The sequence below is a fragment of the Miniopterus natalensis genome, chromosome 9, assembly GCF_054644295.1.
Source record: "Miniopterus natalensis isolate mMinNat1 chromosome 9, mMinNat1.hap1, whole genome shotgun sequence".
Taxonomy (NCBI): Eukaryota; Metazoa; Chordata; class Mammalia; order Chiroptera; family Miniopteridae; genus Miniopterus; species Miniopterus natalensis.
Genome location: NC_142089.1, coordinates 19027363 through 19046942, shown reverse-complemented (window position 1 = coordinate 19046942; position 19580 = coordinate 19027363). Strand labels below are relative to the sequence as shown.

At 49.0% G+C, this 19580-nt stretch overlaps 1 protein-coding gene across 2 annotated transcripts in view; it reads left to right on the top strand.

Annotated features, from left to right (window-relative positions):
- CSMD2 (CUB and Sushi multiple domains 2) overlaps positions 1-19580 on the top strand; it is a 483560-nt gene that overhangs the window by 171473 nt on the left and 292507 nt on the right. For both annotated transcript variants that reach the window (XM_087820831.1, XM_087820830.1), the window contains exon 5: positions 2947-3154. In XM_087820831.1, the coding sequence (XP_087676957.1) occupies positions 2947-3154 (208 nt within the window). The remainder of the gene's footprint in view (positions 1-2946; positions 3155-19580) is intronic.

Below are 19580 nucleotides of genomic sequence, written 5' to 3'. Positions count from 1 at the left end.
TGTGGGCAGACACCCAGGGCTGAGCACCCCGAAGCTTGCAGGCCTCCAGGAGTGCGCACGGGAGTGGGGGTGGGGGGAACAGGATGCAGCTTCCCCTATTCCTCCCTGAAATTTGTGAGTCATTAGAGTACACAGATGTCAGAGGAGGCTGAGGGATAGTTGTCTAAAATTATGGTTAATTGAAGGAATTTCAGCGAAACTTAAAGTCGATCGTAAATAAAGTCATAAACTCGGAAAGGAAACTATCAGCTTAGCACACCTGCACCTCAGAATATCCACGACTCAGTGGCAGTGCAGAATGCCCATGGCCAGGGAAGGGGGAAGTGTAAATTAATACTTTGGGACGGTGGTGTCAGCTGAAGGTTATACTTTATGACTCCGGAGTTGTAACCATGAAATATGAAGCCTTATTTAAAGTGTGAGAAAATCTCCAAACAACTTTTACAGCATCTTCAATCATGGCAGGACAGAGCAGGAACAAGGGTGTCAGAGGAGCGTGAGAGCAGGATGACTCATGCAGCAAAGGTGCCATCTTCAGGGTGCACCGGTGACTCTGCCAGAGGGTCTCAGTTCCCTAGTCCCCAGCCCTAGCACAGTCTAGGAGTCATTACTAAAACCCGGACACTTGAAGATCTGAGGACAGCTTACCAAGTAGGGAGGTGTGGTGTAGTGGAGGAGACCACAGTTCTAGTGCTACAGAGACTCAACTGGAATCCTCACTTGACCATCTACTGTGTGATCTTAGGAAAGTTGCTTAACTTCTCTGAGCTTTAGTTCCCTGGTCTATTTATTTGTTTAAAAGGTATTTATTGACTGCCTGCTATACACCAGGAAATGTGGTAGATGCTGGAGACAGTACAGACATGGCCCTTGCCCTCATAGAGTTTACTAACTGGACATTAAAGAAATGACATAATTGATTAATTAATTATGGGAAAGAATTGTGGGAAAATATTTAGTACTCTGAAAGTGTATAATGGGGGAAGCGATATTGTGTTTCTGGAAAAACCCTGGAGGAGTGACACTTAGACTAGGACCTTAAGGCTGAGAAGGGGGCAGCCAGGCCCAACGAGATAGGGAGGAAGGTTCCAGAAAGAGAAACTAGCATTTTCAAAGATCCTTGAGCAAAGAGAGGCTTGGCGTACAGGAAGAGCCAGGAGGAGGTGAGGGTGGTTGCAGTAGTGGTGGAGAAACTGGCATGAGGCGAGGCCTCCTAAGGTCCTTGTCAACCGCAGGATATTCCACTTTATCCGGAGGGACAGTGGGAGTCATGGAAGGTCATACAGGGAGGAGAGGCGTCGGCAGGTCTGTGCCTTCAAGCCTCTGTGAAGAATGCAGCTGGGGCAGGAGGGAGGCCTCATGGCAGGTGTGCTTGGAACTCAGCTTGCCTAGAGTAGAGCAGCAGTAAGACAGTGACTGAGCCAAGAGCCACTTAGAAGGATGGCCCAGACTTGGTCACTGGTTGGGTGTGGGGTGCAAGAGGAGTTGAGGAGGTCCCGCAGCTCTGGCATAAAGGCACTGGGTGAATGGTGCTGCTATTCAAGACACGCCCCTCTGGAGGAAGGCTCAGGATTCCAGCTCCTTTCATCACCAAGAGCTGGTCCACCTTTGGGAAATAACTGAATCCCTTTTGTGCCTTGGTTTCCTTACCTGTAAAATGGGAATGATACTCTATAGGGTCATAATAAGGATTATATGAAATATACAGAGTAGTTAGAATAGTGCCTGCTCTGGTATGTGCTCAATAAATGTTCGGTTTTATTATTGTCATTCTGCTGCCTCTGATGGCCATTTGAACCCTGATACTGCCTTTTTCCTTTCTTTCCAATTTAGTCCATAACTCTAATATAGCATGTGCTAAGTGTGTTATAATCACTTCCATACAGGCCCCAGTAGGGCATGTGGCCCAGCTAGTAAGCAGCAGGGTAGGGATCCAAAATGAGGTCTGCGATAATCCAGAAGCCAGGGCTCTTCACTATCACATGTGAGAACATGTTCCTCAGGTCATTTTTTCTGAATATCAAGTCTCTGCTGGGAGCAGCAAGACTGTACCAGGCTATGCTGCAGGGATGAATAAAACATGGTCCCCGCCCTTGGGGACTCTAGGAGAGCTCAGAGCCTAGAGTGGAAGAACAAGTCATTCAAACAGTGTGAAGTACCATGTCTGAAGTTGGAAACGTTGCTCAGGGAGCCCAGAGGCGAGAGCAGCTTCTAAAAGCTGGGGAAATGAGGATTTCTAAGAGGTAGCATTGGAGTTGGGTCTCAAATCATTAAGAAGAGCGGCTCTGGACAAAGGGCACCCTCAGCAGAGGGAAAGGTATGAGCAAAGGGCAGGGGGCCTTAATGTGCACAGCACTAAAACAGCTGGCCTGGGGATAGGGGCAGGAAGAAAGATTGCAGAGGTCCAGCGGGCCAGGCTGTGATGGGCCTGGGATGCTGTCTGACTTCTGCCCCAAGGAGTAGGGTTGAGTTTTTGTTTTGTTCCATTACATCTGGGATTTACTAAGATCTGGGGGAAAGAACCAGCCTATTCACTGCAGTTGAGAATGCAGAAATAAATGGGGTAGCTGGTTTCAGCATCCTTCCTGGTCAACATGGAGCAGTGTGGTGGAGTAGTTAAGAATGTGCTCTGAAGGGCAGAGTTCAAATCCCAGCTCCTTGGCTGTGTGACCACCAACAGGTTACTGAACCTCTCTGTGCCTTGGTTTCTCCATCTGTTCAGTAAGAACAATGATATCTAAAATTCTCAGAACATTGCCAGGCACGTTAAGGGCTACAGAAGCATTGGTAACATTATTATTAGGCCAGTTCAGACTGGGATCTCGGCCCCTCCTGTCTGCCTCAGGTTTCAGGACCCTCTCAACTTGTCATGAGTGAAGTGCACAGTGAGTACCGGGGCCTGAGAACAGGACCAACTCATGTGAGCCTCTCGTCTCTTGCCCACAGCGGACGATGCCTGTGGTGGGACCCTGCGGGGCCAGAGCGGCATTATCTCCAGCCCCCACTTCCCAGCGGAGTACCATAACAATGCCGACTGCACGTGGACTATCCTGGCCGAGCTGGGGGACACCATCGCTCTGGTCTTCATTGACTTCCAGCTGGAGGACGGCTACGACTTTCTGGAAGTCACGGGGACCGAAGGCTCCTCCCTCTGGTAAGCACCATCCCCGCCCCTACCCTGCCCCTTGCCTCTGTGCCTTACTGCGACGCAGCCTCCTCAGCACCTGGGCCTGCAGCCGGGGGCCCCTTCGCCACTTCCCGCACCCACTGTCGGCGAGTGTTTCTCTCATCAAATGAGACATCAATGCATGTATTTAGAGCCTGGGTAAATTTTTCCAGTGATTGTGGTATCTGATTTGAAGCATGTCCTTGCTGTAGAATTTCATGATTGGTTTTGGTCGAGTAACTTGCATTAAGACCAGAAATGTTCTGGTCTCAGGACGTGGACAGGGTCTCTGTGAAACGATGTGAAATATCTTTCCATTTCTGGAAGACATATTTACACCATCCAACAAAGGGAGTAGGACCTTAAGTGGCAGTTGCTTTTCCCGCTCCTGGGGCCTGAGATGGGAAGGCATTATGTCTGGGTTTCTGAATCAGGGAAAGACCAGTCTCTCCCCATCGTTCCAGTTTCACTAAAAAGCGCGACTTTCCCATGGCCACCAGCTTGGGACACTCCCGATCCTGACGGGCTAGGAGGAGGGGTGGCGAAGACTTACCCATCTTAGTTGCTTATAGTCGTCTAGATTTGGACCCATGGGACATACGCAATCTGAGATTGGCTTCTGGAAGTGCCCAGCTTCCTTTTGGGGTGATGGTATGACATTTCTAACGCTCCCATGTGTTGTCCATGTGACTGTGTTATCCGGGCATCCGGGGAACCTGTGTCAGCACATCAGGAGCCAATCGAAGGATGTGTTCAGGTGTGCTTCTGACAAGACGGGCACCTTTGCAGCCTTCCTTGCCGCACAGTCGGGGAAGGCAGGGCGCGGTGCCCACAGACGAGGGCAGAGGCTGCGTCACGAGGACTCTGGGTGAAGCAGGGAGTAGGTGACTGTCGAGGAGAGCGATCAGTGGGGCTGAGGAGGAAGGAAGGGAGAGGGAGAAACAGGAGGCGGGGCACATTCACTGAGCACCTCTTTTATCCCAGGTTTTGTGCTGTGATAGAAACACCAGTTGAGTAAGACATGGTCCTTTGAGGGTGAGAAAACCCAAAAAAGCCCATGGTAGGAGCCAAGTGTGAGTATCTGAAAGGGATACAATGGAAATGAACTCCTCCCAAACACGGACTCTGAAATTTGGGGACCACTGTAGCCCGGAGCACTTTCCTGGGCAGTGGAAGGCAAATTGACCAGGGAGTCAGAAGACCTTGGTGTCATGAGCTTGTCTGTGAACTTGGCCAGGTTATTTATACCCTGGATGGGGTGTTGAGAGAAGCCGGAGTGAAATTGCTGTGTAGAGGCTGAGGTTCTAGTCTGGGGGCAGTGGCTGGACATTGGGGGCTAGGAGTTGGGTTGAAAGTCTGGATGACCCTTCACTGAACTGCAAGCCCAGGGACCTGTCCAGTCTGAAGACCCTCTGTCCCCCTGCCTCTTTTTGTAAAATACCTGTTTTCCTGATGATACGTGTAATGTATATGCTCCTTATAGAAAACATGAAAAATATAAAAAGTTATAGAGAAATGAATAACAGGTATTACAATTCTTATGTAGTCTCCTTTGACTTTTGCTTTGCCTCGATCCTTTTGCTTTTGCCCAGTAGCTGGCCTACTGCTTAAATATATATTAATATTACAAAATTAGGATCTTAATATGCCTATAGTTATGTATTTTTAACTTAGCATTAGATCATGAAAATCTTTCAATATCATTACAGATACTTCCAAAATATAATAGGTGTGATAATAGTGTCATCTTTTGAGCATTTATTATCAGCATGTGGCAGGCTGGTTCCGAACTCTTATGGCTGTAATTTCATTTCATCTTTATAAAAATTCTATGAAGATGAGGAAACTGAGGCCCAGAGAGGTTACACGGCATGCTTGAAGTCACACAGCTAGTATGGTGAAGAGCTGGGGATTCAACACCAGGTTAGTCAGCCTAAAAGCCCATCTTCTTAGCGAAGACAACACTGAAGGATTGTCGCGGCTCAGTGGCATTCCTTGTCAGGCTGTGCATGCTTTACGCATCAGCTCTCCTGTTCGCTCGTTCCCAAGTTTTCACTTCTGTAAACAGATGCCAGCTGAATATCCCTGCCAGTTCCCGCTCCTCTAGTCTGAAGGCCTCCTCGACTCGCTTGTTTATCCGTGGGCCACACGGTCTCCCACAGCTTCGGCTCCCCAGGTGTGGGTCTACATGTTGTCCGAACTTCTGGAGTGAAACAAATCGGAAGGAGTATTCCTTTTCCTATTAAGCCACTCAGTGGGGAAGGAATTAAGCAGAGGAAATCGTTAGGGGAGTCATTCAGAACTCTTTGCTATAAGATTAAATTATAATTATTTACAGGGCTGGTATCACCACTGCCAGGCAGGATGCACTTCTTGTTCTAATTTATCCTTGCATAGCAATTATGGATAAACAAACCGGGAGGTGCAGGACGTATGTGCAGAGAACCTGCAACCTCCCCTGCCCGTTCCTTTATGGATCCCCGGGTTCTTGTGAAAGTGCACGGCGGCTGGTTTATGAGTGCTCTGCTTTTATCAGCTCACATTAAGATTTTAGGATGTTCTCTTGAGTTCAGCACCAAGGCCTAGAAAGATAGCAGATCCTGTTAGAAAAGATGGATTTGAACAGCTCACCTAGTAAGAAGACAGAGACACCTTTGAGAAAGAGAATCCATTACCCCCTCACTAGATAGTAGGTTCCCACTGATCCAGAGGGGTAGGGAGTAGGATGGGATGTCCTGACTCAGTTTCCAGCCTCTCCTCCCCCAAGTGGGACAATAGCAGGAGAGTTTTAATTAGGGTTTTGGTTGTTTGAATTTCATGGGCCAGTAAAACTTCCAGACAGCTAGGGAAACAAGGGTTGATAATTTTTTTGTTTTGCCAAGTAAGGATATTAAAGAAAAACCTGCCAACTCCTCAGAACATTATTTCAAAAAACAAAAGAAAATTCAAAGCCAAAAATGTGGCAGGATATAACCTATTGGGAGCCTCGTGCTGACATAGTAGAAGACGGGGGTTGGAGGAGCTCCCCTAAGTAGCCTTGAGTGTCCATGACTATAAAGTCGCATGATCCATATACACCATCAGTGGGCTGCTGCTTCCATGACTGGCCTCTGGGAATCCGACGATACATGTTTTGAATGGGAAAAGGCTGCCGTTGTGAGCACTGAACCCTGCAACTGACATGTTGAGAGATTCCCAAATATTTTATGGTTACTCTCCCTTCAGTTAATTACTTTTTTTGGTGATTTACCATGAGCAAAAGTTGGGTTTGAATTGACTGGCAGTTACAATCCAGACACAGTATATTTGGTATTATTCCCTTACTACACACACACACTCTCTCTCTCCCTCTCTCTCTCTCTCTCTCTCTCTCTCTCTCTCTCTCTCTCTCTCTCTCTCATGGCCACATTAGCCCTGACACACACCCCTCCTCCAAGTCCCTGCCATATACTCATCACTGAGTCAGCCCCCTATGCATACATACTTCTGTCTCTATTCACAGAACTCGGTTCAGGGGCCAGGATTTCTCTCACTGATCCTTCACGGGGTGGTGGGCCTTCCTTCTGCTCTGACCCATTCAGTCTGCTACATGACCTCTGCGGAGCCCCATCCTCCCGTCAACTTCTAAGAAAATACTCTACCCCATTGCTCATGAGGCCTCTGGACTTGCCAGAGGGCTGGGGCTGAGGGATGCAGAGACCCCTTTAAACCCAGGGTTCTGGGTCCCTGGAACCCAGAGGTCCCTGGAGGGTATCAGGATTATTATTACAATGAGTAGAAGTGATCGCCAGCCCATTACAGAGCTAGCTTCTCCACTGTGGAGAAAATCAGTGAATGAAAGTCCACTGAGAAGCCATTAGACCACGAATCTCTCCCCCCACTTCCTCTGCCTCATGCTCCACACTCTTCATTTGAGTCTCTCCAGACTCTTCTCTGGGCTGCAAGAAAGGAGAGAAAGCCAGACAACCTCTCCAGGAATAGAGGTGGTCCATGTAGTCCCTCCAGGATTAGGCATTGAACCTACGTCTTGGTACCTAACTGGGGAGAGAACCAGCTTGGGAGTCAGACGGACTTGGGCTCAAAACCCAGAGCCACCTCTTAACAGTCTTGTGACCTTGGGATAGTTTCTAGCCTCTCTGAGCCTTAGTTTCCACGTCTGAAAAATGGGCTCATCATTCTAACTTATAAAGCATGTGAACTGCTACCTGGCTCAAGGTAAGTATAATGCTCCTGGGGTGGGGACCAGAGTGAGGGGCTCACTTTTTGAGGGGAAAGGGGTAAGATGAGACATCTCCAGCATCATGGAGCCTGGTCGGCCCCATTCTTGGTGCCTCCACTAAGACTGATTTCCCAGCCAGCCAGCCCAGTGGTGTCTCACCAGGCAGAGAGGCACAGCCCAGTCACTCTGATTCAGCCCCTAGGGGAGCTGCGTGTAAACCAGGTGAGGTGGACTGGTGGAGTGCCACTGGGCCAGACTAGAGGATGCTATTGCAGAGGTAGGAAGGGGGCATGATTTTGTTGAAACTGTCTTCCCAGAGCTGCACTTTGTGAGCTCATTGCGACGGCATCACTTCTTCTCTGCATGGAGCCAGCCCCAGAGTAGCCAGTTAGCTGCTTTGCTAGAAAAACAGAAGGGGATTCAACTCATTTAGCTAGCACTGGCTGCTCTGTGCAGGGCTAGGAGCTGGGGAGATGCCACGGGACTCAGGCACAGCCCCTCCCCCAAGGGGCCCACACAATAGGGAGAGGTGGCTTGGAGTATGGAGAGAATTTCAAGGAGACCACTGTCCAAGACGGAGGGGAGGCATCTCTGCTTGGCACCTCTGCCTCTGGTCAACGAGGCTGCAGAGTTCGGTTGCACCATCCTGTCTCCTTCCTTCTCTTTCTCTGTTTCTCTCCTTCCCCCTCCAGTGGCAATTTCTTCCCATAGCAGGGAGGGCAGGCCAAGACAGAAGCTACCCTTGACCTGGGGACCAGCAGAAGTGCTTTTGTGTGTCTGTGGGATATGTATGATACAGGGAGTTCAAAGCTCCTTCCCACATGTGGGTTGCTGCAGTGACCCTAGAACCACACCCAGCTTCTTGGTTGTCACCTCTTGAGTCGGTCTCTGCCAGGGATGCCCCACCTCCCTGCGTTGCCCTCTTCACTCGGACTTTCATTCTTTATTTGTTTCACTCTGATCTTCTCTATGTTCCCAGGCCCCCAGCCAAGTCCCCACAAACCTGTATGTGGCAAACCTGCCTCCACCAAATATTTAAAGTAAGAAAAGGAAGGAGAGAGGCTATTCCAGGTTTTCAGAGGAGGACCCTGTCCTAGGGCAGAGACCAGGGCCTCCAGATGGAGGGAGGCAGCATTTGAGACAGACCACTGGATATGGGAGATGATGGCAGGGAGGGCATCATTCTAGGGCTGCTGACTAGGCTTCTCGGCCAAAGCAGGAGCTCCCCTGATCCCTGAGACACAGGTCCAGGCAGTGGTCCCCAGGATTGTCTAGGGAAGATTCTCTCCACTGTACCCCACCCCCCAATCACCACCACCAGGGCTCTGCCACGACCTCTGAGCCTAGGCTGCCCCGGCCCCTGGAGATGAGCAGAGGCAAGTCTGCTCTACTGTCTGGATTTCCCCCGTGCTGTCCGCAGGGGCCCCCAATAGACTTCGCTGCTTTTGGAAAGAGAATTTCCCTAGAAAGCAGCCTCAGCCTACTCTCTGAATCCAGCTTTGTGGGGTTTCCTTACTTTGTTCCCCTTCATGTGCTTGCTTTTGTTTTTATAGGTAGGGACACAACGCCTCTTGTCTATTTTACAGACAGTTTGAAAATTTTGCTAGCCACACTCTTTCTCCTCTTGAAGGGCCTCATTTTAATAATTAAAGCAATTTTACACATGGAATTGGAGCCGACTAGAACCATTTGATCTCAGTGACTTTTAACTAGATATTTCATTCAGGAGCCATTAGATTGGGATATAATTAGAATGAGAACAGCATGCCAGTGGGGATTTGTTAATAATAACTACTCACTTATTTTTCATTCACATATACTTTATCACACCATTGGCTTAGTTCATTTATGCCTTCTGTTACTTTTCCCCTATTTTCGGTAGTCATTTATTGAGAGACTTCTATGAACTAGGCTTTCCTAGGTGCTGAGGAGACAAAGACTCAGTATCATTCCCAGGGAGTTATTGACTCACTCCACAAATGTATATAACAGCCGTGCACTATGCTGGACCCCGGAGCTCATTCAGGGTGAAGAGGCAGAATATAATTAAATGCTTTACAATATCATGTGGTAGGTTCTTTTCTTCAAGATATAAAGAAGTTCCCTTAGGCACCGAAAAGAGAAACGTAGTAGCTAGGAGTCTTGTGGTTCAAGAAATAGAAACTCACCCCCAGCTGACACAAGCTCAAAAGGGAATGTGTTGGCTCCTGTAACTGAGAAGTCGAGGGATTGCCTTCAAGCACTACTAGATCGAGGTATGCAGATAATGTCATCTGAATCCTTTTCCCTCCCTCCCAGTGCTTTGCTCTCCTCTGTGTTTACTTCATTTTCAGGCAAGCATTCCCCATGTGGTAGCAAAGGCGACCACTACCAGCTCCCTCCTTCCTACTGGTTTAGCAATCCCAGAAGAAGCAAACCATTTCTTTCCGAATGGTTCCCACAAAAGCTCGCAGATGAACTTTGATTGGACTAGATTGAGTCATGGGCCCAGTCCTCAGTGCCAATGTGGCCAGATGGTGTTCTCATTGGCCAGGTCCCGGCCATATGACTCTCTGTCCTGGCCACACCTCATGCTTCGGAGTGCAGGAGGATTGGTTCATCAAAGGAAAACCAGGTCACTAGGAGAAAAAAGCAAAGGACAGCCTCTGAAAAAATTGTCAGTCTTCCTATTATGATAGAAAGGAGGACTCAGATAAATAAGTCCCAGATGGGGCAACTTTTGAGTTGAACTAGGGGGTGAGTAAAAGCTTGCCAGTGGCATGGAGCAGGAAAGAGCCTCTGTGTATTTGGGGTACTGCAAGTGAGATTCAGGGTACAAGAGAGCGAGGGCAGGATGTGGGGCCTGAAATGAGTATGGGTCCTGAAGAACCTTGTTCCCATGTTCCTAAACTGGCAGAAGCTTCCATAGATGGTAGAAAGCTATTGAAGTGTTTCAAGCAGAGAAGTAACAATCCCTCTGAATTTTAATTGGGTCCAACTAGAAGACTGAGAAACCAGCTGTAAAACTTTTTTGTGATCACTCTGGCAAGAGATAATCCAGCCTTGAATTACGGCAGCTGTGAAGGGATGGAAAGGAGAGGGTGACATTACACAACATCTCAGGCAGAATCAGCTGCTTTGGGGGGGTTCATTGGAAAGGAAGAGCAAAGGCAGGGAAGGAATCTGGGGTGATTTCCAGGTTTGGGGAGTTAGGACCTTTTACCAAAGAGAAGAACACAAATGAAGGAGCAGGGGTAGAGAGGAGATTGTGACACTAATGGCCTCCCCAGCACAAAATGGGCACAGAGAGGGAAGTCAGGGTCACAGCAGGGAAGGAGATGAGCCTAGATACAGGGACATAAGTTCCCTTGATTATTGATACACAGTCTTGACATAAGACAGTAGAGATGGTCAGGGAAATCAGTAGCTACACCTAAAAAGTTTTGTGTTCAGGTAAATACTCTGGCAGGGCACCGAGAAGTCATCTTCAGGATCAGCACCAGCATCATTTTTCTTAGCTGTATCTCCACCATTACAGCCAGCCTCATCATCTCCATCTTTATTGCCAACATTTCTCCATTATAATTCATTCATTCAAACAAACTACTTAGGTCCTTCTGTTGTCTGACATTGGGCTTGGAACTGGGAATACAGTGGTGGAGGAGACAGATAGAACCTCCGCCTCTGTGGGACTTCTGGTCTATTTGGGGGGACTAACATTTTTTAAAAATCACAAAATGAATGTAAAATACACTTGTGATGAGTGCCATGAAGGAAATGAATAGGATGGGGAATAATAGCCTTGGGGACCCTATTAAGATAAAGGGATCAGGGGAAGCCTCTCTGAGGGTGTAGGATTTAAGCTGAGATCTGACTATTGAGAAGGAGCTGTCATGGCAAGCACTTTGGGGATCAGCATTTCAGGCAGAGGGAACTGCACATGCAAAGCCCTATCATCACATTGCCTTTATCTGTCCTTGAACTTGATACATGGAAGTGGTGTAGGCTGTATGCCTGTCCTCTGGGATTTCAGGCTATTTGAATGTCAGGAGCAAGGCAGGGTCAATGACTGAGGTTGACAGATACTCAGGAAGCAGCCGAGATGGAGCATGATGGAGGCTGCTCAATCCAGTGGCACCTTGAACTGGTAAAAGGAGGGATCTCTTCCAGCCAAGACTCAGAGCCTCCTGCCTTCCTAGGGGTTTGCTCTCGCCTTCCCTGCCACATCACAGTGCTTTAAGCCACTCCAAGAAGCTGTTCTCTTCTGATGGAGCCCATGAAATTGCATCTGTTGTAGCCATCGGGAGCCAGGCCATAAATAACGAGCCCTTTAAAATCTCATCTCCCCTATCTCGCCGAGTTGGAAATAGCATTACAAGCTCCACAGCCGAGCGGTAGGAAAGGATTAGTGCCCTAGCATGCTGCTGGTACAAACGTGTCTGGAGAGCTAGGGCGAGGGCTCCTGCATGCTCTGTGGAGTATCAGCATGACTTCCTTGCTTCCACCCATGTGAACTTGCTCTCAGAAAGAGAACAAAAGCCATAGCTCGAAGGAGTAGGAAGTGAGCCCAGTTGTCCGCTGTCCGCACAGCGGCTCTGCTAAGAGCTTGTGGTTTGGCAAAGTTCTGTGTGTGGGAAGCTGGGGTCGGGCAGCTGGCCTGCCCCCTGTGGGCCTGACTGCATGCAACAGGTTTGTACTAAGTGCATCGTCTGCACAGGGGCCCATGCCAGGACCATGAAGGGCAGCAGACAACAAGATGCTCTCCTCGACTTCTCTCAAGGAGCTGCCAGATGCCTGATGGTGCCACTAAGACAGATGGAAGGAGCTGTTCTGGGCCCTTTCAGAGATCCCTCTTGCTGGCAAGACCTGCCTTCCCCAATGATGTTGGCTCATTCAGAATGTTTAAGGCCCCAATCCTGGTCTTCGTTTTTACCCTTGGCCACGAATGTTTGTTCTGCTCACTCTTGGCTTCACATATTCCATGTTTCACACTGGTTTTACCTATCTCTTGCTCCTCCAACCTCTCCTGGCTTCCTAACACTGGCCTAAGTCCTTGGTCCTAACCCTGAGCCTATACTTCTGACCCCAATTTCCCCTCATCCAGTGGTATGTGATACCTACAGGTCATTAGGGAAGTGAGGGCCACCTAGAAGACTAGCATTTGACAATTAGATGAAATGGCAACATGATCACTGTTGAACTCAACAGCTTTTGCGATTTGGGAAGCTAGAGGGCAGGGTTGGTTTGAACAGAATGAAGAGGCTTCATAGAGGAGTACAGCTCCTAGCATATCTGTGAACTTCTCAAACAAGTTCTTGGTCTACACTGCTGCCTCTCAGTCTTCTTTCTCCCTTAATTCTTCACCTCCTTCACCAAGTCTTCTACCCCAGCCTTCCCCTGAAACCATTCACATTTAAATCATCCTCAGAAACCTCCCACCTCCACCCCAGCACTACCACTCCCAATGCCAAATACAGCCTCATTTTAGTGGACACTTCTGCATTCCTTTACATTGCTGGCTACTTTCTCTTTGCCTTCATGCTACTCTCTGGTTCTTCTCAGACCTCTTTGGCCATTCCTTCTCTGTTTCCTTTGATGTCTGCTCTTGACTCACTGCTTTGCCCACTCCATTTATCTACTCTCTCCGTTTAAGATGCCTCCTGTGTGTCATTCCCAAATCTGCATCCCTAGCTTAACCTCTCCACTGAGCATCAAACTGTAGAGCCAACTACTTGTTGGACATCACCTTGATGTCCCACCAATGTCTCCAGCTCAACATGTCCCAACTTCACTCATAACTGACTCCTAAAATGGTCAGTTTGTTTTCTTTCTCAGTTTACGGCACCTCCCTGCCTCTACCTAGTTATCCAAAAATCTGGGAATCATCTCTGTTAAGTCCCTCTCTCTCACCAGCCACTCCCAGTTCAGCCCATCATCTTTTCTTCTTTGTGGGATGTAATAGCCTCCTTACTGATCTCTCAGCTTCTTGGCACTCTCCCATTCAGCCTCCCCACTGCTACCAGAACAGTTTAATTAAAATGCAGATCTAGCATGCTAAGCCTCAGGCAGAAGCTTTCAATCATCTTTCATTGCCTACAGAATAAAGTTTCAGTCCTCGATAGGGTAGGAGAGGCTTCTCTTGATCCAACCCTTTCCCACCACCCCAGCCTCACCTCTTGCCGCTTCCTTCTTTGAACTCTCCTTAACTCTAAAACTCCGTGGTATAACACAACAAAAGTTTAATTCTCGCCCATGCTACATGTCTGTCATCAGTCATTGAAAAGTGGCGCTGATCAACATAGTTATGCAGGTGTGTACCCAGGCTCCTCAAGGAGGTTCCACCATCCTGTAGCTGCACCATCGGGAATATGTGGCCTTCTCCAGTGCCATGACAGGGACATATGATACATGTCACTTCCAACTCATACTTCATTGGCCAGAAATAGTCACATGGTCCAGCATAGCGACAAGGGAGCCAGGAAAGTAGTGAGCAGATGAAATGCCTGGGGAGCCAGTATCTTGGCTTTACCTCATGTTTCAGTAGACAAGGTGTTCTGGCTCCCGTCAAAGGCCAGCCCCTCCCTTTATGCTCCAGATGTCATTGTCCCCAAGGACTTCTCTACTAAATTCATCTCTCTCTCTTTTTTTTTTTGCATTCATTATTTTTTTTCTTCTCTCTTGAACATTGTTAACAGCATAAAGATAAGTCCTAATATCTACCATCTAAAATCAAAATTAAAACACATGCACCAAACTCCCTCATTACTCAGTCGCATTCAGCTACCACCAGTTGCAGAGACAGGTCCCTTTCTCAGTTCTGCCCTGCCTGACACTAAAACTGACCTTGCTAAGGTTGCCAGTGATCTCCACGTTGCCAAATCCAGTGTCACTTCTCTGTCTTTATGTGATTTTGGCCTCTTGGCAATACATGACACTGGTCATGTAGCCTTCTTGGACTATTTCCGTCTCTTGACTCGCTTGAAACCACATAGCTAGCTACCTGTGGCCATTGCTTCTCAGTCTATTCCACTGCCCAACCACTGTCCAGCCTTTACCTGTGGACTGCCCCGGAGGTCCTAGGACCCTCTTCGTCCCTTTCTAGGTAACCTCAACTAATCACAGGTTGACTTTCAATATCATCTATATGCCAGTGGCTTTCAACTTAAATAAACCTAGCTTTTTTTGAAATGCAGAGTTCAATTTAAAGTTCCCCTCCTGAGAAAGGCCTTCCTTGCCCATGCACGTTCTATCACAGCATCCAGTTTGATTTTAGGCATTTGTCAATACCTGATATTTTCTTGCTTACTTACGTATTTGCCCTTTTTTCTGTGCCTTCCTCCAACACTGGCCCCCCCCCCCCACACACACACACACCGCCTTGAGAAGCCTCGAGTGGAGGGCTGGCACCTAGTAGGTGTCCAGGGTTGGTTGCTTTGGAGGAGAGACCTGCTTCTGCCTGGCCAGTAACAATGGCCTGTGGCTCATTGCAAAGGTTACCATGGAGCCTCTCCACCAAGTATTTTAAAAAGTAATAACCTTCCTGAGGGACATTTGCAAATGAGCCCTGACTCTTGCTGATTACTCATCCTAAACTCATTCTGATTAATAATTAATCAGCAAACTGCTTGGCCAGAGCAGGCTGATCAGTGCTAGAAAGGATCTCAAATTATGCCAGTCACTCGGCCAGTCTCAAAAAATAAAAAGCTCAGCAGTCGCCAGAGCTGGAGAGGTTTGATTGCAGCATGAGCTAGGGAAGGCTTCGCAGTTGTTTGTTTTTCTTTCTTGTCTTTTTTTTCCTTTTGACTAAGAAATCAATTAGGCTCCAGCTTGCAACCTCAGAGAGAGACTGTGTGGCACAGAAATAGAAATGTGTTAAATATCACTTTCTTTTTTGTTTCTTCCCCTCAGAAGAGTTTTGGTCTGGGAGACAGAGGTTAAAATTAGCCAGTTAGTTAAGCAAATGCCTGTCTGGCACCCATGTCAATTTCTGCAGCCACGTGAGTTTCAGCTGCCCCTTCACTTCCTCTGAGCTACCATGGGCCAGGCAGTGAGGAGGTGAGAGTTTTGATGGGCACTGCTCACTCTGCGCGCCCACAGTTGGGAGGAACAAATTTGCCAAAACCTGTGCTACCAGTAGTCCTTAGGGTGCTCTTTGTCTCCCACCTGCAAATCCCAAGGAGACAGGAGAAAAGGCAATCAGAGGGCGATGAACAGGCTTCCTGCTGCCAGGAGTGAGCTCAGAGACTGCCCGGGGCCCCTGTTCATCCTCAGTCTGCAGCCTCCGTCCTCACAGGCTGGTCCCGTACGAGGTTTCATCTTGCTTTTCCAGATCCCTCTTCTGGCCACTGGAGATGTGGCTGACGGGGAGGCTCAGAGAAAGCAAGGTGTCCATGGACGTTGGTCTCCGGGCTGGGGAGTGGGGATGCAGGATTCAGTGTAATCCATGCAACCTTGATGCCAGTTAGAACCACAGTGATGGGAAGGCACATCCCAGACCAGCTGAGTCAATGCCCAGGGTGGGACCAGCCATTAGTTTTTAAAGCTCTGCACAGGATCCCAGTGTGCACCCAGGTGGGGGACCTCAAACTGATAGAGTGCGGTGGGCTTTCGAGGAAGGTATTATGAAGGACATCAAAGAGTAGAGGAGGAAATGGGCTTTTCAGGAGATGACTGTCTTACCCAGAAATGAAGGGACATTTGTCTGTCTGCCTGACAGGGTGAGGGGAGAAGGGACATCCAGACATGGCAGCTTCCAGAAGCCCCAGAGCTTCTGATGTATCTCCGTTATATCCCTCCCACCCCCTTTAAAAAATACTGTTTAGAACTCAACCCTTGTTTTTCAAATCAGGACGCACAGACCAGCTGCCTTCTTCAGAAGACTTGCCTGAAGGTGTCTCAGAGAGTAGACTCCTGGTCCTCTCCTAGATACTGAAACTGAAATTCCTGAGGATTCAGCCCCCTACACGCAGTATTTTGAACCATTTTCCTGGGTGTTCTGAAGCAGATTAAAGTTTGAGACCCACCCTGGGCCTGAGCAGAACTTCCTTCAGAGCAATAACATGGAAGGGGTAGACTTCTGCCCATTATGAAATGGTTCATTTTCTTATGAATGGATCCATTATTGAATTTCTTGGCATAGAAATTCCTGGGTTATATTTGACTTATATGTTTGGTTATGGTTTGTGCACAAGTTTGGGCGAGCACATCTATTACATACAATGAAGCATACTGACTCCTAGGGGACTTTATTAACTTATTTAATAAATGGCTTTGCCTGCTTACTCTGCGCCAGGTTCTGTGATCAGCCCTCTGACTATGAGGCTGAACTAGAAAGTCTCAGTCCCCTGGCTTTCAATTCTAGCCTCACCTCATCTGCCCGGTGTAGGCTTATGAGAGGCTGTCTCTTTTCTGAAGCCCTGAGATGGGGCATCTCTGCCCTTCCTCATGCCACTCACCACCACCACCACCCTCCCCCCCACACCCAGGTTCCTACTGCACCCACACAAGGCACTTAGCTTCTCTAGCATCCTCCCCCCAACATGAACCCCTACAGAGCATGAGCTTGTCCCATCCTCTCTGCATCCTCAGTGCCCAGCCAAAGTCCTGGCAATAGACAGGCATCAGGATTTTCTGACAATGTGCTGAAGAAATAAAGCCTCTGGGATCTTAGTCCCAGTGCCCTCCTTGCTGCTGCATCTCACCGCCATCACCAAAAAGAAAGACGTGTGGTACTTTGCTTCATCTTGCCTGGTCTCCGAGCCCTTTGGCCACAGGACAGATGTCAAGATACATAAATAAATAAGCACAGCTAGTAAGTGCCCACGCCAGGAGTTGGACCCCGTTCTCTGGACTCTCGACCCTGGTCTGTCTGTCCTCTCTCTCTTCTGCTCCCCTGAGCTGTGACTCATTTTCTGCCCCGACACCATTGTTCACAATGACTCTTTGATTCTCGCTTCTGGAGTTGCCGTCCTCCCTGTCCTTTATCCGTAGGCCTGTGGTGAGCCATCCTGGGTCCCCTCCAGCAGAGAGGCCCCCACCCACTGTGCACCACGATGTCTCCAGAATTCCATCTCCCACCCAGTCCTCCTCCTGTCCCAGGGTAGTCGGAGCTGCAGTGAGTCCTCAACTCTTCAATCTGGAATTCGATTGGAGTCTTGCTCTGTTTCTGTGACAGGCCATTGAAACTCACAGGCTGCTTCTCATGGGAGGGGTTGGGCTAACACAGCTTCTGCCAGATGCTTCTCCCTTCTCCCTGGTCTCCCTGCTGGCATTGTATATTGCCAACTTTGTGAAATAGATGTGAAACCTCCTTGGAGAATGTTTGTCAGTGGGAAACCTGGGCTGCTAACTCCCAGGCTGGATGCTCCCCACCCCCAGCCCCTGCCTGGGTCCCCAGTGGGCTGGATCCTCCTATGTGGGTGACCATAGCTATGTGGGTGTTCCATAATGCCACAACTCCAGGTATCCATGTCCAAGTGGGGAGGTAGCCAGGGCTTGGCCTGTTCTACTTCCTGTATGGTCCCTGATCCCTGGTCTGCAGAGCTTGCTGAGAGAGGGACTACCTATCAGAGTCTCCTTTCCAGCATCCCTGGAAAGATCCTCAGGACTCCTGCTCATCCCTGAACCTCACGGAAGTTGGTGTGGAGTAAGGGAAAGAACGTGGCTTCAGGAGTTAAAGTTGGATTCAAATATCATCTCTGATCCAACCAATTGTGTGACGTCAATTAACTCACCCCTTTGGGGGCCTCATATAGAGTTACAAGAAATGTGTGGCATGAAAGACTTTGAGCAGGCCCAGCTTCCCACTTTCAAATCCTGCTTGTGACCTTCCTCTGACCTTGCATGGCTGAAGCACCTAGAAGGGCCTCCCTGCCCATCCCCCAGCTCACCCAGCCTGCCCTGCCCCTCTGGCCCCACTCAGGGAGCCTCCCAGCCTCTGTGCAGACTGCGGCACACAGCTCCCTCCAGAGGCTCAGCCTTAGCAGCTGGTCACTCAGGCAGGTCGAGCTGGCCCCCCACGGGAGGCCACAGCAGGAGGTTGTCATCACCCTCTCAGCCAGACAGCTCTGAGACCCCAGGGCCATTCGACTTTACCCCCAAGGGCACTCAGAGAAAGATAGGGATGAGCAATGTGGCATTGACTCTTCGTCGGAGCAGGGCACCCAGCTCTCTAAACTTCAGTTGCCCTCGTTTTACAAGGCGAGTGAGTGATGGGTCCTCCCCACTCCCCCATCCCCCAGCTGGCTGCACATATGTGGCTCAGTGCACAGGGACTTCCTAAGTTTCCCATGGAGATACAGCACCACAGATTCTCCTCCATCAGGACCCACCTAAGGTGACTTTTCTGGAACTGGGAGCGTTTGAGGAAGAAATGACGAGCACAGTCGATCCTTGACTGATGCGGGGAGGGGGCAGGTGCTCCAACCTCCTCGTAGTCTAAAATTCAAGCATAACTTGAGTTGGTCTTCCACTCAAAGATAGAAAATACTGTTTTCCCTCTGTGTTTGGTTGAGTCCGTGGTTGGGAAACCCAAGGTACAGAGGGCTGACTATATATTAATTGAAAAAATCCATATATAAATGGCCCTACGCAGTTCAAACCCGTGTTGTTCAGGGGTCAGCTGTACTCTTTGTAGAGTGCCAAATACAAGCCATGCAACTATATTTATTCTTTCCTTTGCATCTAAAAGTAACATTGAGACACCAACTTGGTGAGGTCGTGCTCAAGCTCACAGAGCTAGGAAGCTGCAGACTGAAGCCAGGACCCTGTGCCTTCCAGCCTTTTGCTCTTTCTGCCCTACTAGATTGGGGTGGGAACTCCAGGCTGGGAAGAGACTGGTGTCCTGGAGGATGCCCCTGGGCTGGTCCCCTCAGCTCTCACTCTCTCCGCCTTGTGCTGCTTTTGTCTTTTGAGCTGTGTTTGGTTGGAGCTGCGGGCTGACTTCCCAGGCAGCCAGTCTCATGGAGGCCTCATCTGCTGTGTGCTGCCAGCTCCCTAGAAGACACCCTGTGAGCACAGGACAGACTGCCAGCAGCCTTCCCTGCAGGAGAGCCTTGTCGCTGCAGACAAATGGTCCTTGTCATTCAGCCGCATCCTTCTCATTGCTGGTCTGTGGCCTGAGTTGTCTAGATAATCCTTTTCATTTAGTGTTGTCTTTACGATGCCATGAAGGTCCCCAGGCAGTGACAAGCCAGCCTTTGCCCCAACCAAGAAGGG